Below are 27,526 nucleotides of genomic sequence, written 5' to 3' on the forward strand. Positions count from 1 at the left end.
GACCGGACCAGCTCCGCAGAAAGATGGGGGAGGGTACTTTGGTGTCACGTGCTCATCCCTTTTCCTCCCCACCCCTCCACCCTAACCCCGCCGAGGCGGTTCGCGGGCGTTTTTCAGGAACTTTCTGTTCCGACTGCAGAACCCGACACTCCCAAGATGGAGGCACCTTGCGCCGCCATTAAGCGCTAACCTTCAGAACTATTCCCTTTAAGGCTTCACAGTCCTATCCAAGATGGCCGTCTCTGTTCCGGCCCCGCCACTTGCCACTCGCAACATGGCGGCCACGAACCGCCGTTCAGGGAGCGCAGCGTGATACCGGAAGTGATGCTTCCACACATTTCCGCTTTCTTTCTGCAGGAGGAACAGTTGGCTGCGGGGTCGGGGGGCGCGGTGGATATTGACCTTTGCCCCAGTCTCGTGTAGGTGGTGAACTAGTGGGCGGGAGGGCACCCCAATGTCCTCTTGGGGGCAGTCGAAGGCGGGAATTGGATAGCTAACCACCCCCTACTCATGGGGAGCGGAGGTTTTGAGATCTCCCCACCGTTGATGTGGGCCAAGTGAGATTCCCCTCCACTGGGCAGGATTGGGGAGACCCCCCCCCGCCCCCAGTATGGGAAGCAAAGTGAGCCCTCATTGCCCGGAAGCGATGGAGGAATCCAGTTGGCTGGAGGGAGAGGTGCCTTCCTTCGTCTGGAAGTAGCCGTCTCCCACTGACCTGCCACCCCTTTCTTGCTGCAGCGCGAGGGCACAGCGCATCTCCCAGCAGCCTCCTTCCTCTGACAGAACCCGTTTCCGGCTTCCGAGGCTCCAGCGAGATGTTACTAGTGCTGCTGCTGCTGCCGCCCATGTGTTGGGCCGTGGAGGTCAAGCGACCCCGGGGCGTCTCCCTCACCAGTGAGTCGGCCACTGGAGGTGGTCAGAGGTGGGGGTGGGGTGTGGGAGGCTCCTGGAAGAGGCACTTAACAGCCTTCGGTCTCAGTGTTCTGGTCTCTGGGCAGGGAAGGTGGCAATGCTCAACTGGTGGGTGGGGGGAGAGGAGCCGTTGGGTGGAAAGGGCCTCTTCCTGCCCTGGGCTGAGCCCCTTGCCCCCCTCCCCAGACCATCACTTCTACGACGAGTCCAAGCCTTTCACTTGCCTGGATGGTTCTGCCAGTGTCCCTTTTGATCAGGTCAATGACGACTACTGTGACTGCAAAGATGGCTCAGATGAACCAGGTGAGCTCTTTCTTCATTCGTTCATTCATCATGCATTTATTGAGGAGCTGGTGGGTGCCAGGTCCTGTGCTGTGAGCAAAACAGACCCAGTCCTGTCCTCAGAGAGCTCGCTGTTGAGTGGGGGGAAGCGGGCACAGAAGCGAGTGGTCAGTGGTTTGGTGAGGAGAGCGGGAGGTGCTGTGGGAGCCCGGAGGGGGAGGGGGAGGGGGTTTGGCAGGGTCCTGTTCTGAGGGCCTCAGGGAGGAGAGGCAGGAGGGAGCACTGAAGAGTTTTGTTTCAGGCCCCGAGCGTGCAGGTGTCTTTCCTCCTCTTACTTGGGATCAGTTACTCTCACATTCCTTGTTCCTTCTGTGTATGCAGTGGGTGTGACACGCTGGATTCTGAGCACACTCCACAAACCCTCCCTCCCTTCGTCTCCCCAGGCACAGCCGCCTGTCCCAACGGCAGCTTCCACTGCACCAACACTGGCTACAAGCCCCTGTACATCTCCTCCAGATGGGTCAACGATGGAGTTTGTGGTGAATGAGATCTCCCTGGGGTTGGGAACAGCGTGCTGGGTGGAGGGAGGGAAGAGGCGCTGCCGGGTCCGATGGTGCCCACACCTCTTCCCTCAGACTGCTGCGACGGGACGGACGAATACAACAGCGGGATCGTCTGTGAGAACACCTGCAAGTACGTAGGTGACAGCCCCCCATCCCCCCCCCACCCCTCCAGACCTTGCCTTGCCCCACTGGGTGAATCAGGTTCCCTCTCTTTTCTGTTTTTGTGTACTGAGTGCTCACCCCGTGCCAGGTGCCTTGTGAATGCTCCATCAGCAATTTCCTCTCTGGCCTGGAAGCAGGTGCAGTTTGCCTAAGAACAGATGAGGAAGCTCAAGGTTAGAAAGGAGAATGACTTCCTCAGGGTCACATAGCTAGGAGACAGCAGAGCCGAGACTTGAACCCAGGTCGGTCTAACTTGAGATTGCATGCTTTTAACTGCTGTGCTCTACAGCAGGACCTGAAAACGGAAATGCCCACAGGTAGGTAATCTAAACAGCACAGCAGGCTGAGTATAAGGCAGTAGGGAGTGGTGGGCTTGTGCCATCTAAAGGCACAGCTGCCCTCCACTCCTGTGAGTTGAGGGCAGGTGGCAGGGCTGGATTTGTTTTTCAAAGAAGCTGAGAGTCCCAATACTTCTGCAAACTCTTTTGATGGAAGATCTTTGAAACAGAGAGTGGATTAAGCAGAACAGTGCTTACCGGCCAGATTTTGCCCTTTGTGTCTGGGGGTCTGTGACTTCTGTGCTTTTCTCTCCTCACTCTCTTGGGAGCCACCTTCCAGCCCCACATCCCAGCACCCCCCAGTCCCTCCCCTGACCCTGAGGGTGGACGAACCCTGCCCATTGTCCTTCCCCACAAGGACAGGGATGAGGGACTCTGAGGCCAAGAGAGCCTGGGGAGGTGGTGAGAGGAGGGTTTGTTCTCCTGTCTTTGCCCACATAGGGGGTGTGAAGGCATGGGTGTTGAACCCTTTTGGAAGGAGCAGACCTGGTGGATGCTAAGTGCCCCCGACCCCATCGTGCCTATGTGTCCCCTCCCCCCAGAGAGAAGGGCCGTAAGGAGAGAGAGACTCTACAGCAGATGGCGGAGGTGACCCGCGAGGGGTTCCGCCTGAAAAAGATCCTAATTGAGGACTGGAAGAGGGCCCGAGAGGAGAAGCAGGTGAGGGGCCCGGTGGGGCTGACCCAGGACAACCTGGAGGTATAGGCTGAGGAGGCCGACTGGGGTTGATGTCTGCTCCTGACTCGTGGTGTCCTGGGGCCAGTTACTGTCTCTCTGCGCCTTGATTCACTCGTTTGTCCACTTGGCATTTAGTCGTCGCTTAAGCGGGTACCAAGTGGGTGGCAGCCAGTACAGGCATCGACCTGGGCCTTGGGTGCAGACTGAAGTGGGCTCAGAGGAGCTCTGCTGCCCCTAGGACAGGAGGGACATGTCTGCATCCCGGTCCCAGGGTTCTCTCATCTGTAAGTTAGGGTTAATGGCTACATGACTTCCCAGTCTGGGCGAGGACTCGAGAGGGGGGTCAGTCAGTCGCAGTCACGTTAGTTCAATAGGGTGGGTGCTGGGGGGGCCAGAAGAGGGTGTACCCCCAGGGGTGTGTCTCTCCCTCCCCTGTCTGCCACCCCCTTGGCTGTTTGATGGGTCAGAGTCCTCAACACTCCTCCTGGGCTCTTGCCCGACCCACTGAGTAAGGGCTCCAGCTCTGTTTCTCTGCCCTGGGTAGCTTCCAGGTTTTTCTCTCCCACCCCCATGGCCTGGCTAGAGAGGTACCTCCCGAATTTATGGGGCAGTGAATTCAGAGCCAGTGTGGTACTTCCCAAGTTTAGAGGATGCTGGGCGAGCCACACGGTGAGGTTGGCTCCAGGTGATCTTTGCCCTCCTGGGCAGGTGGGAGGATCCTGGCAGCAGACCAGGCTGAGGTCTTGGGAGGAAAGTGATCCCGTGTGGGCTTGGGCTAAGACCCTACAGCTTGGGACCCCCATCCCTAGGCTGGAGTCCACCCAGCACACACATTAGTTTTTGAAATAGCCACAGAAGCCCAGGATGCACTGGGCTTGTGCATCATGGCTAGAAGCAAACGTAGAACTAGATGTGGAACTGCCTCAAGAGCGCATCAACTAGTGGGAGGGACACACAGACAAAGTGATAGCCAGGGCTGAGGGGAGAAGGGATGTTCGGGGCTGTAAGGCATAGAGAAGACTCTTGCCCGGTCCCTCTGTTCCCCGAACCTGTCTTGGGGGTAGGAAGTAGGGAAGACTTCCTGGAGGAGGAGGCTTCCATCTAAACTGAAATCTGTTGGGTAATTTGGAGTTAGCCAGGCAGAGTGTTCCAGACAGAAGGAAAGCATGTGTGAAGAACTGGAGGCAGAGAGTGGGGCTCTGAATGTTGTCAGGGCAGTTGGATCTTAGAGTTTAAGATAGCAGTGGGGTGGATGGGGTTGGAGAGGTGGGCAGGGGCCTGGTCATGCAGGGCCTCGGGGGCTACATTGACGTCTTTGGGTTTCTCTCCAGTGGGCTGCAGGGAACCACAGCAAGGGGGAGACCCAGAGAGGGGTGTTTATTTTGAAAAGATCCTGTGGCCACCCTGTGAAATAGAGGCAGGGAGATGGCAGTCTGTGAGGAAGAGGGTGGAACAGGAAGAGAGCTGGCCCCTGTCTTCTGCCTACCCAGAAAAAGCTCACTGAGCTGCAGGCTGGAAAGAAGTCACTGGAGGACCAGGTGGAGTTGCTGCGGACACTGAAGGAAGAAGCTGAGAAGCCAGAGAAGGAGGCCAAGGACCAGCACCGGAAGCTGTGGGAAGGTACATCACTACGTCCCAGGGTGGCCGTGACTTGCCCTTGGCTCCTGGCTGGGAAGAGTCTGGGCCCAGGAGCCTCTTGCTTGTTATCTCTCGTCTGTGGTTTTGCTGATTTTCTAAATCATGGCACTTTATAGTTCCCTGCGTGCCCAGTTATCTTTGACTGTGTGTTGGTCACTGTGTTTAAAAGTCATTAATAGGAGTAACTTGCAGTCTAGGATGAGAGGTCCCTCTCTAGAGAGGAGGGGCTTTTCTTTCTGCCATCTCTGAGCACTACCATTCAGGGATCCCTTGAATCCAAATTCAAGGCTGGAGATTCTTCCAGCCTCACAGGCAGTGTGAACCGAGGTCTAAGCATAGGCTGGGTAATTTCTGGCCCAGCTTATCCCTGAGGGGAGCCCCATGGGGTCACAGTTATGCTGGGGGGGGGGCGGCGGTTCACCTTGGACTTTGATTTTCATTTCTCTTCCCTCACAAGTTATCAAAATGGACATCCACATTTGCCAGGATTGGCAAAATCCCTTAGGGTGAAAGCGGCTTCCATATTCTCTTACCTTCTTGATTTCCTCTTGGTCCTGGAAACTCCTACTGTCTTGGTTGGTTTTAAGATGATTTTCTTAGGCTTTGTCTAGCATTTCGTTGCTGTTGGTAGATTGTGTTGCCATTATGGGAAATCTGAAGCCTTGGCATTTGTTCTCAGTCTGCTCTGTGCAGGGGCGCATGGTGGAAGGAGGATAGAAGGGAGAGGGGGGACAGAAACCCATTCCAGGCTAGTTAAAAGACCAAACATTGCTGGGAGGATTTGGGGGTGTGGCTCCAGCTGGTCACCAGGCTGGCGACCAGGAACCGGCAGTCTTCTCTCTGAAGCCATTCTGTGATCTCATCCATCTCTTTGAGCATCTGCTGCGTTCTCCCTTCCTTTCCTATCTCTGTTCTGATTTCTCGTAATCAGTAATTCAGTCATTCATCTAACAAGCATTTGCTGTGTACCTGTCGTGTGCCAGGTGCACCTCAGGTGCCAGCAATACAGGATTGAACAAGACAGAGAAAGCCCTCTGGCCACAGAGGGAGGGAGGGAGTGCCGGCAGAGGGAACAGGTGCAAAGGTTCTAAGGCAGCATCTTGTCTAGTTTTTAAGGAGCAGCAAGGCGGCCATGTGGGGGAGTGAGAGGAGACTCTCCCCTTTATTTACATAACATCAGCTGCTTTTGTGATACAGCTACAGAGCGGAGTGGTTGCCAACAGAGACCTTATGGGTTGCCAAACCTAAAATATTTTAGCATCAGGCTCTTTACAGTAAAGTTTTCCAACCCCTGACAAAGACACTGGTATTCTCTCCCACACTAATGATAGCTGGACCAGAGCACCCAGTGCTTGTTTCATAAGGATCGTGTCGCTCCTGCCTCCCTTCCCTATGAACTGCACCCACACGTAGCCCTGTTTCACAGATGAGGAAGCTGAGGCCTTGCCCAGCTAGGTTGATGCCCAAATCTCTCTGATTGCAGACCCTGTCCCCTCACTGGAGGCTTGAGTCATCTGCCTGTTCCGCCTGGCTCAGGGCCCAGCATTGCTCTGGCTTCCTGATGGCCTCCCTCCATCAGGCCAAGCCATTCTTCTGCCCAGCAGTCTTCCCGGCTCCCCAGTGCCTTGGGTGGGACAGCATTTGGGCCACCACTGCCTGGTTACGGTGCCCCCTGCATCGGGGAGTCTAGTACTTTTCCCTGCACTGCACCCTGTACACTCACCACATTGGTCTGATTGCCTTTCCCCTGGAACTGCTGCCCTTTATTGCTCCTAGGCCTCTGCTCCAGCCATTCCCACTGCAAATACAGAGGTGTCTAGTGGGCTCTAGGCCCAGTGCTCAGCAGTGACACATGAGGCCCCATCCTGCAGCCCTGCTCACCTTGAAATGGGAGCAGCAGATCAGTGAGTCTGTCCCACTGTGCCCCAAGCCCTCAGATGCCGCTGCCTCCACAAAGACTTTCCAGCTTCCTTCCTGAGATCAGCCCTTCTGATCACATGTGACAAAAACCCAACTTGAACCCACTTCATAAAAAGTGGAAGCTTGGGCTTCCCTGGTGGCGCAGTGGTTGAGAGTCCGCCTGCCGATGCAGGGGACACTGGTTCGTGTCCCGGTCCGGGAAGATCCCACATGCCGCGGAGCTGCTGGGCCCATGCGCCATGGCCGCTGAGCCTGCGCGTCCGGAGCCTGTGCTCCGCAATGGGAGAGGCCACAACAGTGAGAGGCCCGCATACCGCAAAAAAAAAAAAAAAAAAAAAAAAAAGTGGAAGCTTTAGGCCCAGTGGGACCCTAGGCTCCCTGGATGGCAGGAGTCCTCCCTCCACCTCTGGGCTCTGCCTCCTTCTCTGTGGGCTTCCTTCCCAGGCAGGCTCTGCCCTCCTGTGCCAGCACAACCACAGGCAGCACTAGGTTTATTTCCTTCTGGCTCAGCAGCCCCAGCCAGTAGAGAATACCACTTTCCCACAAGTCCCAACACAAATTCCACGGCAAGCTCCTATTGGCTTGTCCCAGGTCATGTGGCTGCCCATGAACCAATCCCTGGAGCCAGGAGGTGCAGCACAGGTTCTGATTGGTCAGGCCTGAGTGTTGGGTGGGTAGTTGCCCACAGGGAGATGGAGGAGGGGTAGTGTAAGCAGGTGGGGTTGTTTGCTGGAAAGGTAAAGCTGAGGGTTGGAATTACCCTCCTTTGCTGGGGTCTTATTGCTTCTACTATTCTCTGCCCTCTGGGGTTTTGGAGTGAGTAGGTGGTGACCAAGTCAGACCTGTCAAGGGCCAGCACAACATGGGGTCACCCAGCTTGGGCTTTTAAGGGTGGTATGAGTTCCAAGGCCAGATCATCGGAGGTGGGGTGTGTGAGTGTGTGTGAGAGACGTGGGATGTGACTGGGGCCTTGAAAGAAGGCTGGGAGTTCCCTGCTCTATTTCTTCCTGGTTTCCATGTGATTTAAAATATCCCATCTGACTTCCATATTCTCTGTTAAAAAGATTTTTGGGGGTAACAATCCTGGAAGTAGTAAAGTAGAAAGGGAGAGAGTTTTCCTCCAGGTTAACCTCTACCAGGAGGCGTGAAACCTTCCAGACCTGTTTTTTTTTTTTTTTTTTTGGTGGTACGCGGGCCTCTCACTGCTGTGGCCTCTCCCGTTGCGGAGCACAGGCTCCGGACGCGCAGGCTCAGCGGCCATGGCTCACGGGCCCAGCCGCTCCGCGGCATGTGGGATCCTCCCGGACCAGGGCACGAACCCGTGTCCCCTGCATCGGCAGGCGGACTCTCAACCACTGCGCCACCAGGGAAGCCCTTTCCAGACCTTTCTTGTCCATCCCAGGCAGAGATGCAATTCTTCAGAGGGTAGTAACTCTGGGTGTCGACCCCAAAGCCGCACTTCAGGTGCCCAGTGGCCACGTGTAGCTGGTGGCTGTCATTTTGGCCAGCAGAGGTAGACCATGTCCATGGACAGCACTGGTCTACATGGTGTATGGGTGTTGTGCTATGTCTGTGTGTACCTCATTTCCTTCTGTTTCACTCGGACCCTTCACTTTTTTTTATTGTGGTAAAATCCACAAAATGTACAATTTACCATTTCAGCCAATTTGAAAAGTACAGTTCAGTGGAATCAAGTACATGCACCGTGTGCAGCCCTCTCTGCTCTCTAGTTCCAGAGCATTCCCGTCTCCCCAGAAGGGGAATTCCATGTCTATCAAGCAGTCCCTCCCCATCCCCCCGCCCCCCAGCCCCTGGCAACTACTCATCTGCTTTCTGTTTCTATGGGTTTGCCAGTTCTGGACGTTTCGTATCAACAAAACCAGGCAGTGTGTGGCCTTTGTGACCGACTTCTTTCCCCGAACATCGTGTTGTCAAGGGTCATCCACACTGTAGCCTTGTGTCTGGACCCTACTTCCTTTTAACAGTTGTGTCTCTTCCGGTGTATGACCCTGGCAGGATTTATTTGATCCGGGTGCCATTTTTTTCTATCAGGTTCGCAGTGCTGGTTTTCATCATTTGTAAACGCCTGTTGTGTATTAGGGTGTTGGCCCTTTGTGACCGAAGTTGCCGGTGTTTTCTTATCATTCATCTTTGGTGCCAGGTTCCTGGTGTTTTCTTGCTGGGCCATGTGTTAGAAAGTGAATTCAGGGACTTCCCTGGTGGTCCAGTGGTTAAAACTGCGCTTCCACTGTAGGGGGTCGTGGGTTCGATCCCTGGTTGGGGAACTAAGATCCCGCATGCCGCAGAGTGGCCAAAAAAGAAAAGAAAAGAAAAGATAGTGAATTCACTCTTGTCTTCCCTTTGCTTCTGTTTCCACTGTTTTGCACCACGGCGAGCGTCCTTTTACACAAGGCTGGGCGTACTCGTGCCCCATTTCCCTTAGCCCGAGTTCTCAGCATGGAGTTGCCGACTCAGGTTCAGGGGTAACATGCCAGGGTTTGACCCAGATTCCCAGAGGGTGGTGGGGATGAGCACGGGCTCTGGAGGCACATGGCCCGGCTTGGGCCCCCGGCTCTGCCCCTCGCCAACTGGGTGACCATGGGTGGGTCCCTTCATCCACCTGAGCCTCAGGCCCTCATCTGTGAGGACAGTGTCGGCGGAGTCTGCTGGGGTCTCGTGGCGTCTCCTGGGACACGGGCCACTTGTCCTGATGCAGAGGGCTGAGCTTCATAATGGAGCTGCCCCTGTGGCTGCTTTCCTGAACCCCACCTGAGCCGGCTAGTGATGAGGCAGACAGGCAGAGGAGGGACCATCAGAGCAGATATGGGGCTAAGGCCCTGTGTCCACTGGCCACTCCCAGTTCCCTTTTTCCGTGCACGTGGCCTCTCCCCTCTCTCCTGGGCCCCCAGGACATCTCCCTCGCCTGGCTGCCCCCCAACCCCAGTCTCCGTCCCCTGACCTTTTTCCTGCTTGGCCTCTTCCCGCGGGGGCCTCCCGGACATGGCAAACCTAGTGCATGGTCCCCCGCCTGCCTCTCACAGCCACCGATTGTTCAGACCATCCGCAGAGCCCCTCAGGATCTCCCCCCAATCTGGCACTTCCTACCTCCTTGGCCCCCTTGCCCCTGCACCGGCCAGCCCTTGTCATCTCCTTGCTCCCACCCCCATAGCGGCCTGACTCAGGGCCCCAGCACCCAGTGGAGGGCTTGGCCATACAGCGGCCCCCCTGGGGCATTGGGGAGGGCAGATTTTGGGGTGATGGGAGCTGTAGACGGTGCAGAGGATGATGGGCTGGTCCCTCCACAGAGCAGCTGACCGCCTCCAAGGCCCAGCGAGAGCAGGAGCTGGCGACCAGTGCCTTCCAGGAGCTGGACGATGACATGGACGGGGCGTGAGTGTGTGGCACTGCCTGCCCTGGGCGCCCTCCTCCCATCCCCGCCTTCAGAAATCAGCCAGAGCCCACCTCCTCGCCCTGGGGCCCCCAGGGCCCGAGCTGGTCCCAAGCCCTCTCTAAAGGAGCCTCTGCTTGCTCATGTGTAAGATGGGTCTAGAGCAACCCTGGAGGAGGAGATGAGGGAAACCACCCCCTCAAGGAGCTGGGCCCTCGAGGGGACTAGGGATCCCATTACTTTTCACAAGCCTATTCTGTGGCCTGGGACACTTTGGTGAAAGTCAGAATCCCTCCTGCGCCCCTGAACTTGCTGGCTGACCCCAGGCAAAGGGCTCGGTGGAGGGTGGGCTGTCGGGAACGAGGAGGCTGGGCCAGCCCCCTGGTGGGAGGCTTCGGAGGGACCAAGGGGGCAGAATGGGCAGGGGTAGTCCACACCCTGGTTGGCAATGGTGCGGGTGGAGGGACAGAATGTGGTGCCTGGGCCATTGTGGGTATTGGGGCTTGGCTGCGGGGAGGGCGCCAGGCCAAGGGCAGTTTCGATGGGTTGGGCTCTAAGGGTGGAAGGAAGTGGAAGCTGGGTCTTGGGGGACACAGGGTTGTCAAGGTATCTCCTCCTCCCACCCCTGTGTCCTTCCCTCTCTTGAGCCCCTCAGGGTTGTGGAGCCTCAGGAGGGGGTAGGAGGGTGGGGACTGGGTGGCTGCTTCTCCTGGGGGGTGGGGGCCAGAGGGGTCCGAACCCCAGACTTCATCTTTTCTCAGCTTCCTGCTGCTCTCCCCTCCCTGCCCCAAGGTTCTGAAGCAAGTTCTCGGGGCGGGGGGGCCTGGCAGGGGGAGGCAGGCAGCTGGCCAGCAGCCAGTGGGCTTACCCCTCCATTGGCTTCTGCCTGTGCCCCTGCAGGGTCTCCGTGGCCGAGCTGCAGACCCATCCGGAGCTGGACACAGATGGGGACGGGGCATTATCAGAAGGGGAAGCCCAGGTACCCAACCGGCCCCTTCACTTGGGACTCCTGGAGGGGATTGCCCCAGGGTGACCTCAGGGCCAGGGGGCCCAAGACAGGCTGGCGGTGGGCTACTCCCATGGATGGTTCGCGGCTGGCCCCAGGCCAGGGCTGCTGGGGTGCCCACTGTGGCTGATGCAGCCAGGCCTTGTGAGTGAGCCAGGAGGGCAGCCACCCAGGGCCGCTTCTCCCTGCCCTTTGGGACCTGGTGGGGTCGCGCAGGCGCCCAGGGGTGTCTGATCGGGACGGAGCCAGGTTCCGCATACACGTGCCCCACCTGCTTCGCCTACCCCGCCAAGTGCACGTACCTGATTCACCTTCCTCACCGCTGGGCCTGTAGCTCTTTGTCTTTGCTGGTTTGGTCCCCCGTCCGTTGCTGTCCTGCTGGTCCCCACTGCGCCCCCCACCCCCCCACTCCTCTGCCTCTATCTCCGAGGGCCTGGGCACCTCTGGTGCCCCTGCCTCTCAGTTTCCCTCCCTGGTCTCTCCAGTCCCCACCCGACACCTCTCTGGCCCCGCTCCTTTCCCACAGGCCTGTGCTGCCCCCTTCTGGCTGCCGCGCCTCACCCAGCCTGGCCCTGGCCTGGCCATGGGAGGTCAGGGCGTGCTGTGCCTGGCACCACGGCCTGAGGGGCCCCCCCACCCCCTCCGAGAGTGCCTGGGGTGCAGGGAGGCATGTGGAGGTCCTGCTCCTGACACCACCCCAACATAACGCACGCAGACCCTTCTCGGGGGAGACACGCAGACAGATGCCGCTTCCTTCTCTGACCGCATCTGGGCTGCCATCCGGGACAAGTACCGGTCCGAGGTCAGTGGGGGGAGGGAAAGGGATGTGGTCCTGCCCCCCCTCGCCCCGCCCCTCGATGCCTCACGAAGGAACGGCCTCCATTTTCTGGCGCCGGGCCACCCTGGCCAGCTGGGCAACCCCACCCCCTCCACAGAGGCCTCCCCACTCCCAGCTGACTGTCCCTCCCTCCCGCCAGGCTCCTGGGAAGGGCTAGAGACACGAGGCCTGGACCCAAGCCCTGGGGGTGGGAGGTGGACTCCCGAGTCCACAGCACCGACCGCTCCGCACATCTGCCAGGTGCTGCCCACCGACCTGCCGTCGCCTTCTGTACCTGCCTTGACGGAACCCAAGGAGGAGCAGCCCCTGGTGCCCTCACAGCCCGCAGAGGAGGAGGACGAGGAAGAAGAGGAGACAGAGGAGGAGGAGGGCGGGGAGGAGGGGGAGGACGAGGATTCCCAGGTGCCAGGGGAGCAGCCCAAGGTGTGTGTTCAGGGGAGAGGCGGGTGATGGGGGCAGGGTGGGGTCACTCGCTGACTCTGTCCCCCCCACCCCCCAGGAGACCCCACCCCCAGTCGTGCCCCCCCAGACAGTCAGCCCCACAGAGGAGGACAAAATGCCGCCCTACGATGAGCAGACACAGGCCTTCATCAATGGTGAGGGTGGAGCCTGGGAGGGGTGAACGCCTCTGCATCGCCTGCACCTGCAGGGGCCCAAGAAAGAGGCCTTACCTGCTCCCAGAGGCGGGCTGAGGCTGGCCCCGAGCAAGCCCAGGGGACTTCGGGTGGCCTGGAGGGGGCTTCTGGGGCCTGGGGATGGCTAGCACCGCCTCCACTGGCCCCAGGGGCCCTCCTGCCTCCTCACGGGCTGTTGCTTATTTGTTTCACCCCTGGCAGGTGAGGAGCCGGCTGGGCCCCGGGAGCCCTGGCCCTGCTCCTGCAGGAGCTGAGAGCCCAGGCAGTGGGGTGGGGTCTGCCCTGGGGCTGGCGAGGCCCACAGAATCTTCGTGGGCCCAGTCCTCGCCCAGAGCAGGCCCGGGGGCTGGGGGAAGCCGGCGTGGCTGCGGCATCCCCTTCCCTCTCTTCCTGGCTGGGAGTCGGGGCACCTCTGATCTCCTTCCCTGCCCTCACCAGCTGCCCAGGAGGCCCGCAACAAGTTTGAAGAGGCCGAGCGGTCCCTGAAGGACGTGGAGGAGTCCATCAGGTATGGGTGCCTGTGTGGCCGCAGTGCCGTCTGCACCGGCCCCACAGCTGCCTGCTGCTGGGCTCCCCAGGGGAGGTGGTGATGGGGAGTCGCCCGGGTGACCTCGGGCAAGGTGGCAGTGGCTCCTGCAGGGAGGGTCCCCAGGTGATGGGGAGCAGAGCCCAGCCCCCAAGAGGCCCTCTGCCACCGGAGCGGGCCTTCCTGTGCTGTCCTGAGTCGGGCTGCGGCGGCCCCAGCTTCCGCTTAAGCTCCCGGCCTCCCCTTTTAGGAACCTGGAGCAGGAGATTTCCTTTGATTTTGGTCCCAACGGCGAGTTTGCTTACCTGTACAGCCAGTGCTACGAGCTCACCACCAATGAGTGCGTCCCCCACGGACAGGCGGGGTGGGTGGGCTGGGAGGTCCTGGGCCTGAGCAAGGAGGGGGGGAGTGAGGAGGGGGGCTTAGGAGCAGTCACTGGAGTTCGAGATACTTGTGTGCCCCCTGCGGGGTGGGGGGGGATGTCATGTAGGTTGGGGCCCGGGTCTCCCCTACCCACGCACTCCATCCCGTGATAGGTACGTCTACCGGCTCTGCCCCTTCAAGCTCGTCTCGCAGAAACCCAAACTCGGTGGCTCCCCCACCAGCCTCGGGTGAGTGGGCTCAGGCTGGGCCCCCCTCTCAGCCCCTGGTCCCCCCGGCCACCCGGCCAGCCCCGCTCAGCACCGCACTCTCCCGCAGCACCTGGGGCTCGTGGGCTGGCCCCGACCACGACAAGTTCAGCGCCATGAAGTATGAGCAGGGCACAGGCTGCTGGCAGGGTCCCAACCGCTCCACTACTGTGAGTGCCCGGTGGGTGGGCCCGGTACGGGGGACCCAGGCCCGCCAAGCCTGCCTGAGCCCCGCCTGCCTGCCACCCGCCCCAGGTGCGCCTGCTGTGTGGGAAGGAGACAGTGGTGACTAGCACCACGGAGCCCAGCCGCTGCGAGTACCTCATGGAGCTGATGACACCGGCCGCCTGCCCAGAGCCACCACCGGAACCACCTGCCTCGGGCAACCACGATGAGCTCTAGCCCCGCCCTGCCCCACCCGGCCCGGCCCAGAGGTGGATGGGGAGGTGAGACCCCTACCGCCTCGGCTGGGGGATGCAGGGGGTGGTCTAGGTCGCATTGATGCTCCCCCCACCCATCTTCCTCCATCTGTGTCTCATTTGGTTTCTCTGCGGCCCCAGAACCTCAAGACGTGGAACCAGCCCCCAGCGGTGCTGCCCGCCTGCCCCTCAGTCTGTAGACCAAGGCTTGCCCCTCTGGGTCTCCTTGCCCTCCCCAGCGGGCAGGAACCGGGTGGGGCTCCATGCCCTGCTCTGGGGGCAGGCGGGGCAGAGCCACGGGTCCCCGGCCCCAGGTGCCTCTACAGGTGGAATAAAGGAGCCTGCCCTCCCTGGACCCCCGCCCTGGTGCCCCCCCCCAACCCTGTCCCCCACCCAGGGCATCTGCCTCCCCTCCTGGTGCGGAAGAGTGACTTGACCTGTGACCTCCAAACAATAAACGTGATCTCCCCAACTCATCTGTCTGTCTTTGCTCTGGTGTGGAATCAGCCAGGGGTGCGAGAGGGCTAAGTGCGAGGGGAAGCAGCTCTGCAGATTCTGTGCGGGCCTCCTTCCCCATCAGGCTGGCTCCACAGTTGGGGGTCTCACCTGAGATGCCCCGTGGACAGCATAGCCTGGTGCCACTGGACAGACGGCCCCTGGGCCACTTCTGTCTGGGTTTCCACCTGGACTTGTCTCCCACCTGCTAATCACAAGAGTGCTGTGGGAAGGCCAAGAGGCTCCAGATGAGATTCAGGCCCAGAGAGGGACAGCAGCTTGCACTCAGCCACACAGCGGGGCTGTTGACACGTGCTCCAACACTCCCCGCACGCCGTTGTACATATATCTGAGGCCATAAGATTCTGAACTTTTATTTTCTGGCATGAAAAGTACAAATAATTAAACAATTCCATGTAAAAGTCTGTTACCGCGGCCAGGCCTGTAATCCCGGTAATAAATAGTGTCTAAACTCAACGCAAAGTGTTCTTGTTGTTGGGTTTTGGGTTTGGTTTTTTTTTTTTGTCTTTTTTTTTTTTTTTTAAAGTTCTTTATCACCTCCAACATGGACTCTATCTTGATTTGAAACCATCCAAATAAATAACAGGATGAAGGGAGGGCTGGAGGGGCTGAGCCCCTTCCCCATGGGCCCTGCCCCTGCCTCCCAGGGATGTGGAAGACCCCAGGCCCCCTCCCCTGGGGTGAGGGGCTGGCCTCCAGGAAGGGGGCCTGGCTGGCTGGGCTGAGTTCTGTGTTTTAGAAAAAGGAGTCCCCTCCCAGTCTTGGGGGTGGCAGGGGCTCAGGCCTCTGTGAGGGGGTATGGGGAGGTGCCCCCTCTCCAGAGCCTGGCCCCCCCAGGGTGAGGGACAAACCCAGCCCTTATTGCTCACAGATGCCTCCGCCACGCTGCCCACGTGTGGACACGTGTCACCGCACGGAGTGCAGAGGGGAGAAAGCCCCAAGAAAACAGAGGGAGAGGGATGGACCCGCTGCGGGGCCTGCCCTGCTGGAGGGGAGCGGGGAGGTTGGGGAGGACTTAAAAACCACAAGAATAAATAGGTTTGTGTATCAAGAACAAGCTAGGGTTTCACCAGCTAAATAGGACTGAAAAAATTCTCAAGACGAGCAAAAATAATCCCATTAAGACCCCGGACGTCGCTGGCCGTGGGGACCGCCCTGCAGAGCACAGGTCCCCCAGGGCGCCGCTCGGCTACCATTACTGTTATTAATAATTATTATTACTTTAATGATTCCACTTCCCCTTTTATAAATAAATTAGGCATAACCACGTCTCAGCAAAACTTAAAGAAACAAAGAGAACATCGTGGTTCCTTTAAACTTGCAAACTGGATGAAGGAACAGAAATATACACAAATGTCCTTACAGGGCAACAAGGAGGATAAATAGTTAACATAGCAATAAGTTAAAACTACAAGAAGCTCAATTCGGCAAAAAAGTACAAGAAAGTTAACTGGTGCCAGTTTATGTCTGTTTTGTTTTTTTTTTTTTTTTCCTTTTTTTTTTTTAAATCTCTTCTGTGTGTGTGGTTTTGTTTTGTTTTTTTTTCTCTTCCTTTTTTTTGTCGCTTTTTTTCTCTTCTGTTTGTGTTTTTTTGTCGCTTTTTTGATTTTTTTTTTTCTTTTTGTTCCTTGCAGCAGAAGCTCCACAGACGTTTAATAACAACAACACCGGGAGGGGTGGGGGAGAGAGAGCTGGGCAGTCAGATGGGGCCATGGCCAGACACCAAATGCAGGGACACCACAGAAAGGGCACTGAGGCTAAAATCGGGGTTTGCCATTCTCAGTTCTGACTGGGCCCTCTGCGGGGGGTGGGGGCTTCAAGGGCTCCCAGGGGGCTCCGGCTTTTGGCTTCTATTGGATTTTTGTTTGTTTGTTTTTTACAAAGAGTGAAAACTAGGGGGATGGAAAGTCCAGACAGAAGCCAAGGCCGGGGCTCGGGATAGGGGCTGCGTCCACTGCCCTCACTGATCTGGAAAGACGGAAAAACCCAACAAACTGAAAGGGGGTGACAAGTGGACGGAAAGAGAATGCGGGGCTGGGCCCCTGGGCCCATCCACCCTGGGCCTGGCGGGGAGTGTCGGGGCACTTGCTGCTGAGGAGGCTCTGGAGTGGAGAGGCTCAGGGCCTGGCCTCCCCCTCGGCCTCGTGGGCCAGGGCCTCGGCCCAGGGAGGCTCAGCCCCAGGGATGGGGGTCCTTTGGCCTCAAGCGTTGGGTGGGCTGCCTCCAGCCCACCATGATGCCAAAAGGACAACGAGGTATCGTGTGTCTGGATGCATGGACGCTGTGTGTTCACGCCTGTGTTCGTGGGCGGCAGGGACCATTGAGGAGCCAGGAGAGAGCTCTGCAGAGAACCTGGGGCAGGGGCGAGTGGGGCTGAGTGCCAGGAGGAGGGGTGGGCCGGCCTCGCTGGAGGAAGTGGGCTATGGACTGGGCTGGGGTCTGGGCTGTGACCTCTCGCCTGGGCCTGAGGGATGCTGTGGGCATGTCTGTGTGTCTCTGGGTATTGTGACTATGTTTCTCCATGACTGGGTGTCTAGATTTGTGTGTCCAAATGTAACTGTCTCCACTTCCATGTGGCCACAGGCACGTGCGGAAATGTTCCCATGTCCACGTGTGCACGTGTCCACATTTGTCCCCGGCCACATTCACCAGTGTCCACATCTGCCCGTGGCCGCATCTGCCCACGTCCACCATGGCCACATTTACACAGCCCCATACTTCAGTCTTCTGTTGTTTATGTCTACGTGTCTGAATTGGGCCAGGGAGTTCCTGAGGCGTGTCTCTGGGTCCGTCTGTGCTGCTGTGTATCCCTGTGGGGTGTGTGTGTGTGTGTCCCTGTGTGTCTTTGCGTGGCTGTGTTTCTCTGTGTGGCCCCATGGACCCTCAGCTCCTAAGCCCTGCTCCCTGTGTCCCTGCCCCAGTTGGTAAACATAACCTGCCAAAATATTTTCTTTTTTTTTTTTTGTCTTTTTTTGTGTTTTTTTTTTTTCAAGTTCAAGAATCCCCAGTAAAAATTCTCCACGAGGTCTTTTTTCCCTTTTTACAAAAATAGAGTTTTTCTTCCCCTCCCACCCCCCGTTTTTATCATTGTGTTTCTGTTTCCAGCCCCTCCCCCTGCCCCTCACATTCCACCAAGGGGCTCTGGGCCAGGGATGCCCACACCCCTCTCACGTTTCGCTTTTTTGGGGATTTTTAAACCTGTTCCCCCCTCTCAGGCTCACCTAGGTGTTGGGGAGGCCTGGGCAAGGGGGCCTGGGAGGGCACCCCCGGCACCCCTTCCCCAAGCCATCCACGGAGGGTGGTTGAGGGTGTGCTGGGGGCACATCTCTGCTTTCACTTTAGCCGAAAAAGGAAACAAAAACCTTCACCATGAACAAAACCAAGACGAGAGAGTGAACAGCCCAGCCTGGGGGGGAGGGGCAGGAGGACGGGGTGGGGGACCCCCAGGAGCCCTCCCATTCCCTGCAGACCCTCCCACCGAGTGCTCACCCTGTGGCTTCTGCAGGGACACGGGGCCCTCGTGCCGTCCGTGGTCTGCCTGCGCTGTCTCTCTCGGGCCCCTGTCTCTCTCTCTCTCTCAATCTCTCTCTTTCTCTCTCTCTCTCTCTGTCTCTGCTGCCCGGGAAGGGTGGGGAGGGCGGCGGTGGCTCAGGCCTTGTGCTGTTTGCTGGTCTTGAAGGACACCTGCAGCACGCGCTCGCCCAGGCGGTAGCCGTTGAGGCTGGCGATGGCCATGGCCGCCTCGTCATAGTTGGTCATGGTGACGAAGCCGAAGCCCTTGCACTTGTTGGTGGTAAAGTCGCGGATGACCTTGACATTGGTGACTGCCCCGAAGGGCCCGAACAGCTGCCACAGCACACTCTCATCCGCCTCTGGAGACAGGTTGTACACGAAGATGCACCAGCCAGCGCCCGCCGCGCCCCCCGACAGGCCGACGCCCGCGAGGCCGCTCATGCCGTCGATGGCGATGGGTGAGAACCTGGCGATGAGCGACAGGGGACTACTTTGGGGGTCACGCGGGCTCTGCCCTTACCCCCGGCATGCCCCCTGACCCTGTCATGACCTCTGACTGTGCGGAGACCTCGGGACTATGTGACCCCTGCCTTGGCCCCGTGACCTCCGTCTGTGACCCCGCCTTAAGCCCCAGACTCTGAGCCACTCTGATACACCAGCCCCCGATCTCCATCCTGACCTGGAGCCCTGTCCTGACCTCTGACCCTCCCTAAACGTTAGGTCCTCACCTGCGATCTTGCCCTGAGCCCCTATGCACCCCGACTCCCTGACCTTGGACCCTACCTGGTCCTCAGCCCTCTTGACACTGACCCCCTCCCCACATCTGGCCACCACCCTTCCCTTGACACCTCTTCCCACCCAACTCCTGCCCTCACCCCCACTCGGGCACCACCCTGATCCCGCCCTTGGCGATGCTGCCCCTTTTGCCCCACTGGCCATCCTGCCAGGTGGAGGCCCACCCGGAAGGGCAGCGCTGGAACCAGGGTGCGAGCGAGGGCTTTAAGCGCCCCCTCTCGTTATTCATGTCTCAGCTCAGCTGTCACTTCCCCGGGGTGGCCTCCTTTGACTCATATAGTGGCCACCTCCTCCCTCTGGCCCTCTCTGGCCTTTTCCTATGTATGTATGTATGTATTTTTTGGCCTCACCACGCGGCATGTGGGATCTTAATTCCCTGACCAGGGATCGAACCCGTGCCCCCTGTAGTGGAAGCTCAGAGCCCTAACCATTGGACAACCCGGGAAGTCCCCAGGCCTTTTTCTATTTAAATCATGTATTTATCCTTAGCTCCATCTTCCCTGCAAGGTTCTATTCCCTCGGTGTCCCAGCCCAGAACAGCTCCCAGCACCAGTAGGCCCTCGGGGGGTGGGGGTGGGGTCTGTGGAGTGAACGAACGAGTGAAGGGGCATTGGCTCCCTGCCTTCCTGAGCCATTCATTTGATCACTGGGCTCACTCCCTCCTCCTGGCCTTTGCACAAGCCGTTCTTGCTGCCAGGAACTCCAGTTCTGCTCTGGCCCTGTCTCCTGCGTGATGTCTCCACTGGATCCTTATCATCCCGTCTCCTGCCCCCTTCACAGCCCAGATCACGGTTCATCTGTCTCCTTCCCCAGTGGACTGAAATAAGTAATAACAGTAACCATAATCATAAGAGACACTGCCTTTTAAACTGAGTGAGCCTGCACTCCGTGCCAAGCACCATGCTCAGTATCATTCCATCTCCACCAGGGGCCAAGTCTGGCCAGGCCACACTGGGTCCCCAGCTCAGAGCCAAGCTCCTGGCCCTCAGCATGTGCTCAATAGCTCTTGATGCTATAAACATGGGGACCTTCAGAGGATCAGGGATGTGGACAATGGAGCGGGTGGGGGGCCTCAAGGTCCACCCCCAGCTATGAGGCAGAAGGGGGCATTCTGTGACCCTTAGCATAGATGATCAACAGTGGCCAGTAGGGGCACAGCTGTGACCCGGGCAACACTGCCTGCCTTTCAGTGGGGTGGAGGAGGCCACAGACAGGCCCCCCAGATCCAGATTCTGTAGTAGCACTTTCTAGGCATTTAGTAGGCTCAAGAGCCCCCAGATCTCTTAATGGCCACACTATGCCCAGACAGGGGTGGTCCTGGGGGATGAGGTGGGGGATGGGGGCCATAAGGACAAAAGGGTCCAAGGAGGGACGGCGAGGGGCTGGGGGCAGCGGGGCGGGGGCACTGTTACCTCTTGACTCCGTAGGCCATGTTGAGCAAATTGTCCAGCCTGTGGAGGCAGAAGGGGTGGTCACTGGTGGCTTCTGGGCACACCCCCGGCTGTGACACCGGGCAGCCAGCCTGCCCTCCCCGCCCCCACCCAGCCATCCAGCAGTGCCAGCCCTGCCCCCGCCTGCCTGCTCCCCGCCAGGCTGGACACTGCCTGGCACGGAACCGTGGTCACTCGGGCACCGCCTCTTGCCTGCCCTGCTGCTGCCCAGCCTGCACTGGCGTCCTCGTCCTCCCCCTCCCGGCCGCCCAGCCCTGCTCGCCTGCCCCCCACCCCCCAATCCGGGGCTTGGGTCCCGAGAAGGGAAGTCTCTTCTCCAAAGTGCCTGGGCCAGGCAAGTGACAACGCCTCTCTGAGCCTCAGGGTCCCCGTCCGTAAAATGAGGACAAGTTCTGTCCTCACGGGGTCGCTACGCAGAAAAAGTAAGGGTGCCTGGCCAGCAGGGAGCTGAAGCCACGTGCCCTTGGCGGGGTGGGGGAGGGGGTGGGTTGGCAGTCAGAGCTGGGCCTGGTCAGGTGATTCTAAAACTACTGACGCCAATAATGCCACTCTTAGTGGCCTGCACACATTGAGCGCCTGCTGTATACTAGGGTCTGGCCTCAGCACCTGACAGACCCCCACGTTTCCCCTTTTGCCCTGGTTTCTCTCCGCCCTGCAGAAATGGGGTTCGGCGAGGGCACCTGCAAGCCTAGGGCATCCGGCCCTGGGGGTCTGGGACGTCTGGGGGGCAGGGAGCGGCAGGGGGCTCACCGGAAGCGCTGTGTCTGATGGTGCAGGGGGCCTGCGTAGCGCCTGGCGGAGGACTGGTAGAGGTGAGTGAGCAGGGCCTGCCCGGTCTTCTGACTCGGGTTGTTGGCAAACTTGACCGTGATGGGCTCGGCCGCACCTAGCGGCTTCTGCCCGTTCAGTCCTTTGATAGCCTCCTCGGCCTCAATCCTCTTGTCAAAGCGGATGAATCCCACACCCCGAGAGACACCTGCCGGGGCGCGAGGGCGTCATGGGTCCCGCCCCCTCCTGGGGACCCGCCCCCTCCTGCGTGACCCCGCCCCCCCTCGCCGCTATTTCCGGTTTCTCCACTCAGGTCCCACCTGGGCCCCTTAGCCCAGTGCCCTCCCCCCCCCGCCCCCGCCAGGTGCACTCTCCCCGGCAGCCTGACCTGTGACCTGGTCCACCAGGATGCGAGAAGTGATGATGCGGCCGTACTGGGAGAACAGCTGCTCCATCTCTTTCTGACTCATGGTCTTAGGGAGCCCGCTGACGTACAGGTTCGCATCCCGGATGGAGGCGGAGCTGGGTCTGGCATAGGACACCTGGGGGAGGGTGTCAGGCGGACAGGGGTGAGGGCAAGCCCATTTCAAATGGGGAGGGAGAGGCCACATTCAAACCGCCACTGAGCAACAGAAATCCCTCATCCGTTTATTCAACAAATACCGCGAGTAGTCACCATGGGTGGTGGGTGGGGTCAACCAGGGCTTGGGGGAGGGGATGTGGCTGTGACCAAGACAGCGTGGCCCTGCCCGCGTAGAGCGGTGAGAGGGACCTGTCATCCGAGGAGGTCAAAGGAGCTGCGCCCTTGGGGTCACATGTCTCCCTGGGGGCCTCAGGGACCCTCACATCTCTAGCTCATGTTCTCAGGCTGGATATTCCATCAACATTGACACGTCCCACTCCCTTGGAAAGTGAACCTGGGATGCTGGCTGGCCCCTTCTCTTCCCGACTACAGTGGGCCCCTCAGATCTTTAGCGCCCAGCTCAACCCCGACAACTCCCAAATGTCCGAGCCCAGCATGCGCCTGGCCCCTGAGCTGCACACCTGCGTGACACCTGCCTTCAGGTACCCCACGAGGAGGCCTCATGGGGGATCACACTCAGCACCCCTGACTCGCCCTAACTCAGTAATGACAGTTCTGTCCTCCTGGCTGCTCAGGTCCCCAGCCTCGGGTTGTCCTCAATGCCTGTCACACCCGCATCCAACCACCATCCATCCTGTCAGCCCCACCTTCCTCATTATCTGGATAGAATTCACACACTTGTCCCCATTTCCACTGCCCTACCATTGCTCACCCTGACCAGTACAGCAGTCTCTGCCCTGGTTCCCTGCTCCACCCTCCCCCCCCACAGGCTGTTCCCCCCACAGCAGCCAGGGGGCACCTGTGAGCATCTCAGCCAGGTCACATCCCTCCTCTGTTTAGAGCCCTCCGTGGCTCCCACCTTCCTGAGTTAAAGTGCTTCTCAGGGCCACAAGGCCCTTCACGACCTGCCCCATCACCCCCCTACCCTCATCTCTGCCCACTGTCCCCCTCCACATCTCTATTCCAGGCACATGGGCCTCTTCCACATTCCCCAGACACACTAGGTGTGCTTCACCCTCAGGGCCTTTGCACTTGCTGTCCGCTGTGCTTGCAACTCTCTTCCTTACTTTTCTTCTCCAGGTCTCAGTTGAAATATCCTTCCTGTCCGTTCCCATCTGAATTTGGTCCTCCACCCTTATCCCTGTTACTCTCTGTCAAAGCCCTTCTCTCAGCTGTGAATTAGACACGTCTTAGTATGATCCTTCCATTCATGTCATTAGTTATGGTCCAGCCCAACAATGAAACTCTGCAGCTGTTTAAAAAATGGTGGACGTGTATATTTATTTCCCCGAAACACTGGTGAGTATTGTAAAGTGGGGGAAAGAAAAGTCCATTTACAGAGCAGCGAGTATTGTGTGACCCCATCTCATTGTGTGTTTATCAATGTCCTGGAAACATGGTCTGGAGGGCCCACCCCTAAACGCTAACAGGGTGACCTAGAGCTGGTGGGGGAGGCGAGGTGGGATAAGCTCCGTTCCCCCTTATTTCTGCTGATGTCTATTTTCTGTTTCTTCTAAATTAACCTCTGGGTAGATGGGGGTCATTGTAAAGGGTCTGGCTTTTGTTTGGGGTGGTGAGTTGTGAGGGCATATTACTTCATTAGAAATAGCTAATTAAAAAACGAACAAAATGAATAAATTAGGCCAAGGGCGGATGGGGGTGAGGGTGTTCATGGGGTGGGGGCAGGGGGATTCTAACTGATGCAATTGTGCACACCTGGGATCCTCCAGAAAAAGACAAACACCACAGCTGCTATTATTTCTGTAATAATAATTAAAACTCATGGCCATGTATTTGATGGTTTCCACTCTCCCCTACCCCGTGGGGCTGTGAGTTTTGAGGGGTGAGGACTTGTTGATGGATTGGAGCTGGGGGAGAGGGGAGGGGAGTCTCAGCTCCTGGGTGGGTTTTGGGGTCAGGGGTCATCTGAGGCACAGAGTAAGTGTTCAGGGGCCTTTCCCATCCTTCCATGACATGGGCTGACCCAGGTCCCTCGCGTGGTGTGGGCTCCCCCCACACCCCCTCACTGGCACACGATGAATGGCTGGAACTATTGTGGGCAGAATCTGCTGGAACACCTAGTCAGGACCAACCACACACCACAGCCACCCAGGCAGATGCACATGTATGCACATACACCCACACAGAGGGCCACGCTCTGGTACTCACTGCACAGCTGTGGTGACTACACCAGCAGGAGGGTGACACAAGGCCACCGCCACATTCACGGTGACTCTGGGGGTCTGGGATAATTGCAGTAAGGGTCGCAGAACCACACACCTGTCACACCACCACACAAGCCCTCCATGTCACACACGTTCCATCCTGAATGGGGCACAAGTAGACACACCCACACAACTTCACCGTAACACACAAACACCCTGTCACAACCAGACACACCCACGCAGCCCCACCAGGTCACAGCTGGAGTCGCAGTGCATCACGAAGCACCTGTCAAATAAACACCACGTCTCACAGACACAAGGTGACACACCCTCGTCTATAACAGCCAGACCCACATGACAACAGCCACTCACATGGCCAGGGGGTCCCATAGCCAGGGGGTCCCACAAACACCATGTCTTATAGCTCAGGGTCCCCCCCCCAACATATGCACCACATCACACGCACACAGTGGCCCTCTGGGTCGTACAGTTCATCACTAGGGTCCACTCTCACAACCTGGGGGCTTCTGGGTCTACTTGGCCATGGAGGGACCATCAGGCCCTTGTCAGCCTCCACACCAGGGAGAGGAAGAGATTCCGGCACCTCTGTTCCCATGGCGAACTGGGGGCCAGATGGGCATCCTCCCCAGCCCAGCCTCCCCCAGGGTTCAGGAGCAGATTTGTGGGGCGGAGCCCAGACACCCACAGGCAAACCTAGAGAGGGGGTTTCCATGGTGATTCCCTGCAACCCCCACGGCCTCCCGGGAACCTGGGCTAGCAGGGTCCCAGCTGCAGCTGCTGAGAGGGGGAGGTCATGGGGCGAGGGGCATTGTACAAAGGTGGGGGAAGGGCCCACCCCTAATCCCACCCTCCCAGACCCTAGTTAGGCTCCAGATGGCAGATGGGCCCCCACCTCTCCCCCATTTCCATGACAAAGGCAAGGAGAGGGCTGCCCACCAGACCCTGGTCACTCTCTCCTACTGCTGAGGGGGTGGGTACCTCCAGGGCCTGGCTGACTCCTTGAGTTGCCGGAGAATGTGGGGCTGATCATCTCCCCATTGACAAGAGAGGGAACTGAGGTTCAGAGAGGCAGAGCCATTGGCCCCGGGACCCCAGCCAGAAAGCCTTTGGGGAGTGATTTGAACCCCTTAGGGGATGAGCCATGGGGGAGGATGGGCAGCAGTGGGGGGAATGGATGTATGGGGAGGGTATGGTCGTGGGGGGCTGGGTGGCCATGAAAGGGTCAGTCCAGGTGGGCAGTAATAAAGAGGAAATGGGCACAGCCAAGATGGGAAGTCACAGGGATGGGTGGCAGTGGGGAACGAAGGCGCTGACCTTGATGGTCTTCGTCTGCAGTTTGAGGCCGTTGAGGGTGTTGATGGCTTTGTCTGCATCGTTGGGGTCAGAGTAGTTCACAAACCCGTAGCCGAGGCTCTGCCCTGCAGGCAGGACCAGGACAATGACCTCCCTGGACCTGCCAGTGTCCTCCCAGACCCTGGCCTGAGAGACTGACCACCCCCCTCAAGGTTATGAGAACCAAGATTCCACCCTTATTTGTTACCCCCAGAGTACTACCATATCCTGAGGATAGCTCAGACCCCCCAGGGTCCCACCTGCTCCCATCACCTCCCACCTGGGGTCACACCTGTCTACACCACACCTGTACTCCTGAGGCTACCATCTCTGTCCCCTATCCCCACCCCCCACCTGCCAGCAGCCACACCTGTGATCTTGTCCCGAACCAACTTGCAGGACTCAATGTCACCAATGCTGCCGAAGAGACTCTTGAACTCATCCTGGGTCATGTTCTGGGGCAGGTAGTTGACGATGAGGTTGGTCTTGCTGTCATCACTGGCTCCGTTTGTACCAAGGAGTGGCCCGTTGGGCAGGGCCGGGCCAGCCGGGCCCCCCGCCACCTGAGACTCCATGGCCCCGAGTATCTGCTGGAGACAACAGGCCGCACCCACTCACGGCCCAGTTCCCACACCAGGGACCAGTGGGAGTGAGGAGGGGCTTGGTGGTGACAGATCAATCAGGTCTGCATAGGCTTGAACATACAGAGGGGATAAGGTATTATTCTTATAGTCCCTTCCACTTCTTTTTTTTTTTTTTTTCTGTACGCAGGCCTCTCACTGTTGTGGGCTCTCCCGCTGCAGAGCACAGGCTCCGGACGCACAGGCTCAGTGGCCATGGCTCACGGGCCCAGCCTCTCCGCGGCATGTGGGATCTTCCCGGACCGGGGCACGAACCCGCGTCTCCTGCATCGGCAGGCAGACTCCCAACCACTGCGCCACCAGGGAAGCCCCCCTTCCACTTCTTGAGCACTGGGCAAAATACTTTACAGGTGATTTTACTCTGAAAAAGTCCATATATTAATGCCATGTGTGCCCATTTGCACGTATGCCTGCCTGTTTGTCTATAGCCAGTCTGCATTTTTAGAATAATGAAATTAATACTTTGTATTCAGAATAAGAATTACAACATTTTTATTAGCTTTGAAGCCCTCATAATCCCAAACCTGACCATGTACTTTGCTCTTCCCACCAAATGTAATTCCTATCCCAAATGTGTTAATATTTCTTTTGCTTCATGCATAATTTACCCCCACAGGTTTTCCACTGAGCCATTTTGGGTTTTTTATGTATATCATAATAACACCTGCAAATATAATGACAGTTTTATTTCTTTATCTCCAATCTATACCTGTTATTTATTTTTCTTGTCTTGTTGTAGGGGCTACATTGTGACATTGGCTTCTTTATTCTTCACATTAAAGGAAATGTTTTAAACATTTCACAGCTAAATATGATCTTTACTATAGGTTTTTTGGCAGATGGCCTTTATCAAGTTAAGAATGTTTAATTTTATTCCTAGTATCTTAACAAGATTTTTTTTAAGGAATGGATATTGAATTTTATTGAATATCTTTTTCTGCATCTATTGAGATGATTTTTTGCTTCAATATTTTTTTTAACAGGTAGGGAAGAGGGCTTTTTATTTTTATTTTTTAAAATTAATTAATTAATTTATGGCTGCGTTGGGTCTTCGTTGTTGTGTGCGGCTTTCTCTAGTTGTGGCGAGCAGGGGCTACTCTTGGTTGCGGTGCGCGGGCTTCTTATTGTGGTGGCTTCTCTTGTTGTGGATCACAGGCTCTAGGCACGCGGCTTCAGTAGTTGCAGCATGCGGGCTCAGTAGTTGTGGCTTGAGGACTCTAGAGCGCAGGCTCAGTAGTTGTGGTGCATGGGCTTAGTTGCTCCGCAGCATGTGGTATCTTCCCGGATCAGGGATCAAACCTGTGTCCCTTGCATTGACAGGCGGATTCTTAACCACTGCACCACCGGAGAAGCCTGCTTTAATATGTTCATGTAATAAATTACATTAATTGATTTTCCAATATTAAGTCAACTTTCCTAAGCTACACTAAACTTGGTCATGTTGCAGTTTTGTTTATATACATTGTTTGATTTGCCAAATTTTTTATGGTTCTTTGTTTAGGATTTTTAACCTCTATATTCAGGAAGATATGCTTTTTTAAAATTTAATTCACACAGAGGCTCAGGTAGAAGTTTATTATGCTATGACAAATAAGGAATTTGAGGCTCCGAGATGTTAAGGAACTTGTTGAAGTCACACAGCATATCAGTGGTGGCACTGGAATGCAAATGCAGACCTGTCTAGACCTGAAGACCACTCTACCATTCTCTATGACAGTCAACCAGGCAGGTACCAGCTCTGATAACTCTTCGCTGTGTGTCCTTGGATATGCTCCTTATCCTCCTGGGGCCTCTGGTTCACTTTGCC

The 27,526-nt window shown here is 57.5% G+C and overlaps 2 protein-coding genes across 7 annotated transcripts; one reads left to right on the forward strand and one right to left on the reverse strand.

Moving 5' to 3' along the window:
- Positions 1–279: 279 nt before the first annotated feature.
- PRKCSH (protein kinase C substrate 80K-H) lies at positions 280–14,906 on the forward strand. 5 transcript variants are annotated; one of them, XR_004349294.1, is made up of 19 exons: positions 280–419; positions 739–894; positions 1,099–1,215; positions 1,638–1,733; positions 1,830–1,887; positions 2,800–2,917; positions 4,426–4,555; positions 9,799–9,883; positions 10,782–10,860; positions 11,603–11,689; positions 11,966–12,148; positions 12,225–12,321; positions 12,799–12,868; positions 13,137–13,226; positions 13,423–13,497; positions 13,586–13,685; positions 13,771–13,961; positions 14,076–14,102; positions 14,218–14,906. XR_004349294.1 is itself a non-coding variant. In XM_032627603.1 (18 exons), the coding sequence occupies exons 2-17, from the start codon at positions 816–818 to the stop codon at positions 13,915–13,917; spliced, it is 1,611 nt and encodes a 536-aa protein (XP_032483494.1). In that variant the 5' UTR covers positions 280–419; positions 739–815; the 3' UTR covers positions 13,918–13,961; positions 14,076–14,406. The 5 variants fall into 5 exon arrangements, 4 of the variants coding, with proteins under 4 accessions (XP_032483494.1, XP_032483496.1, XP_032483495.1 ...); XM_032627603.1 differs by having other exon boundaries at positions 14,076–14,406; XM_032627605.1 differs by having other exon boundaries at positions 11,966–12,127; positions 14,076–14,406.
- Positions 14,907–17,427: 2,521 nt separating this feature from the next.
- Positions 17,428–25,662, reverse strand: ELAVL3 (ELAV like RNA binding protein 3). Of its 2 annotated transcripts, none has more exons than XM_032627608.1 (6): positions 25,449–25,662; positions 25,061–25,164; positions 21,366–21,519; positions 20,960–21,185; positions 20,171–20,209; positions 17,428–18,429 (listed from the first exon to the last, which is right to left on the reverse strand). In XM_032627608.1, the coding sequence occupies exons 1-6, from the start codon at positions 25,651–25,653 to the stop codon at positions 18,099–18,101; spliced, it is 1,059 nt and encodes a 352-aa protein (XP_032483499.1). In that variant the 5' UTR covers positions 25,654–25,662; the 3' UTR covers positions 17,428–18,098. The 2 variants fall into 2 exon arrangements, with proteins under 2 accessions (XP_032483499.1, XP_032483498.1); XM_032627607.1 differs by having other exon boundaries at positions 17,559–18,450.
- Positions 25,663–27,526: the final 1,864 nt, after the last annotated feature.

Source organism: Phocoena sinus, chromosome 3 (genome assembly GCF_008692025.1).
Source record: "Phocoena sinus isolate mPhoSin1 chromosome 3, mPhoSin1.pri, whole genome shotgun sequence".
In the NCBI taxonomy this organism is placed as follows: Eukaryota; Metazoa; Chordata; class Mammalia; order Artiodactyla; family Phocoenidae; genus Phocoena; species Phocoena sinus.

Excerpts from the sequence above, each read along its gene's own strand:
- PRKCSH (XM_032627603.1), top strand. The coding sequence starts at position 816 with ATGTTACTAGTGCTGCTGCTGCTGCCGCCCATGTGTTGGGCCGTGGAG. Across the intron at positions 895-1,098 it reads CCGGGGCGTCTCCCTCACCA|ACCATCACTTCTACGACGAG; the intron begins GTGAGTCGGCCA and ends CCCCCTCCCCAG. Across the intron at positions 11,690-11,965 it reads GGGACAAGTACCGGTCCGAG|GTGCTGCCCACCGACCTGCC; the intron begins GTCAGTGGGGGG and ends CACATCTGCCAG.
- ELAVL3 (XM_032627607.1), bottom strand. The coding sequence starts at position 25,653 with ATGGAGTCTCAGGTGGCGGGGGGCCCGGCTGGCCCGGCCCTGCCCAAC. Across the intron at positions 21,520-25,060 it reads TGCAGACGAAGACCATCAAG|GTGTCCTATGCCAGACCCAG; the intron begins GTCAGCGCCTTC and ends ACCCTCCCCCAG. Across the intron at positions 21,186-21,365 it reads CCTGGTGGACCAGGTCACAG|GTGTCTCTCGGGGTGTGGGA; the intron begins GTCAGGCTGCCG and ends GCGCCCCGGCAG.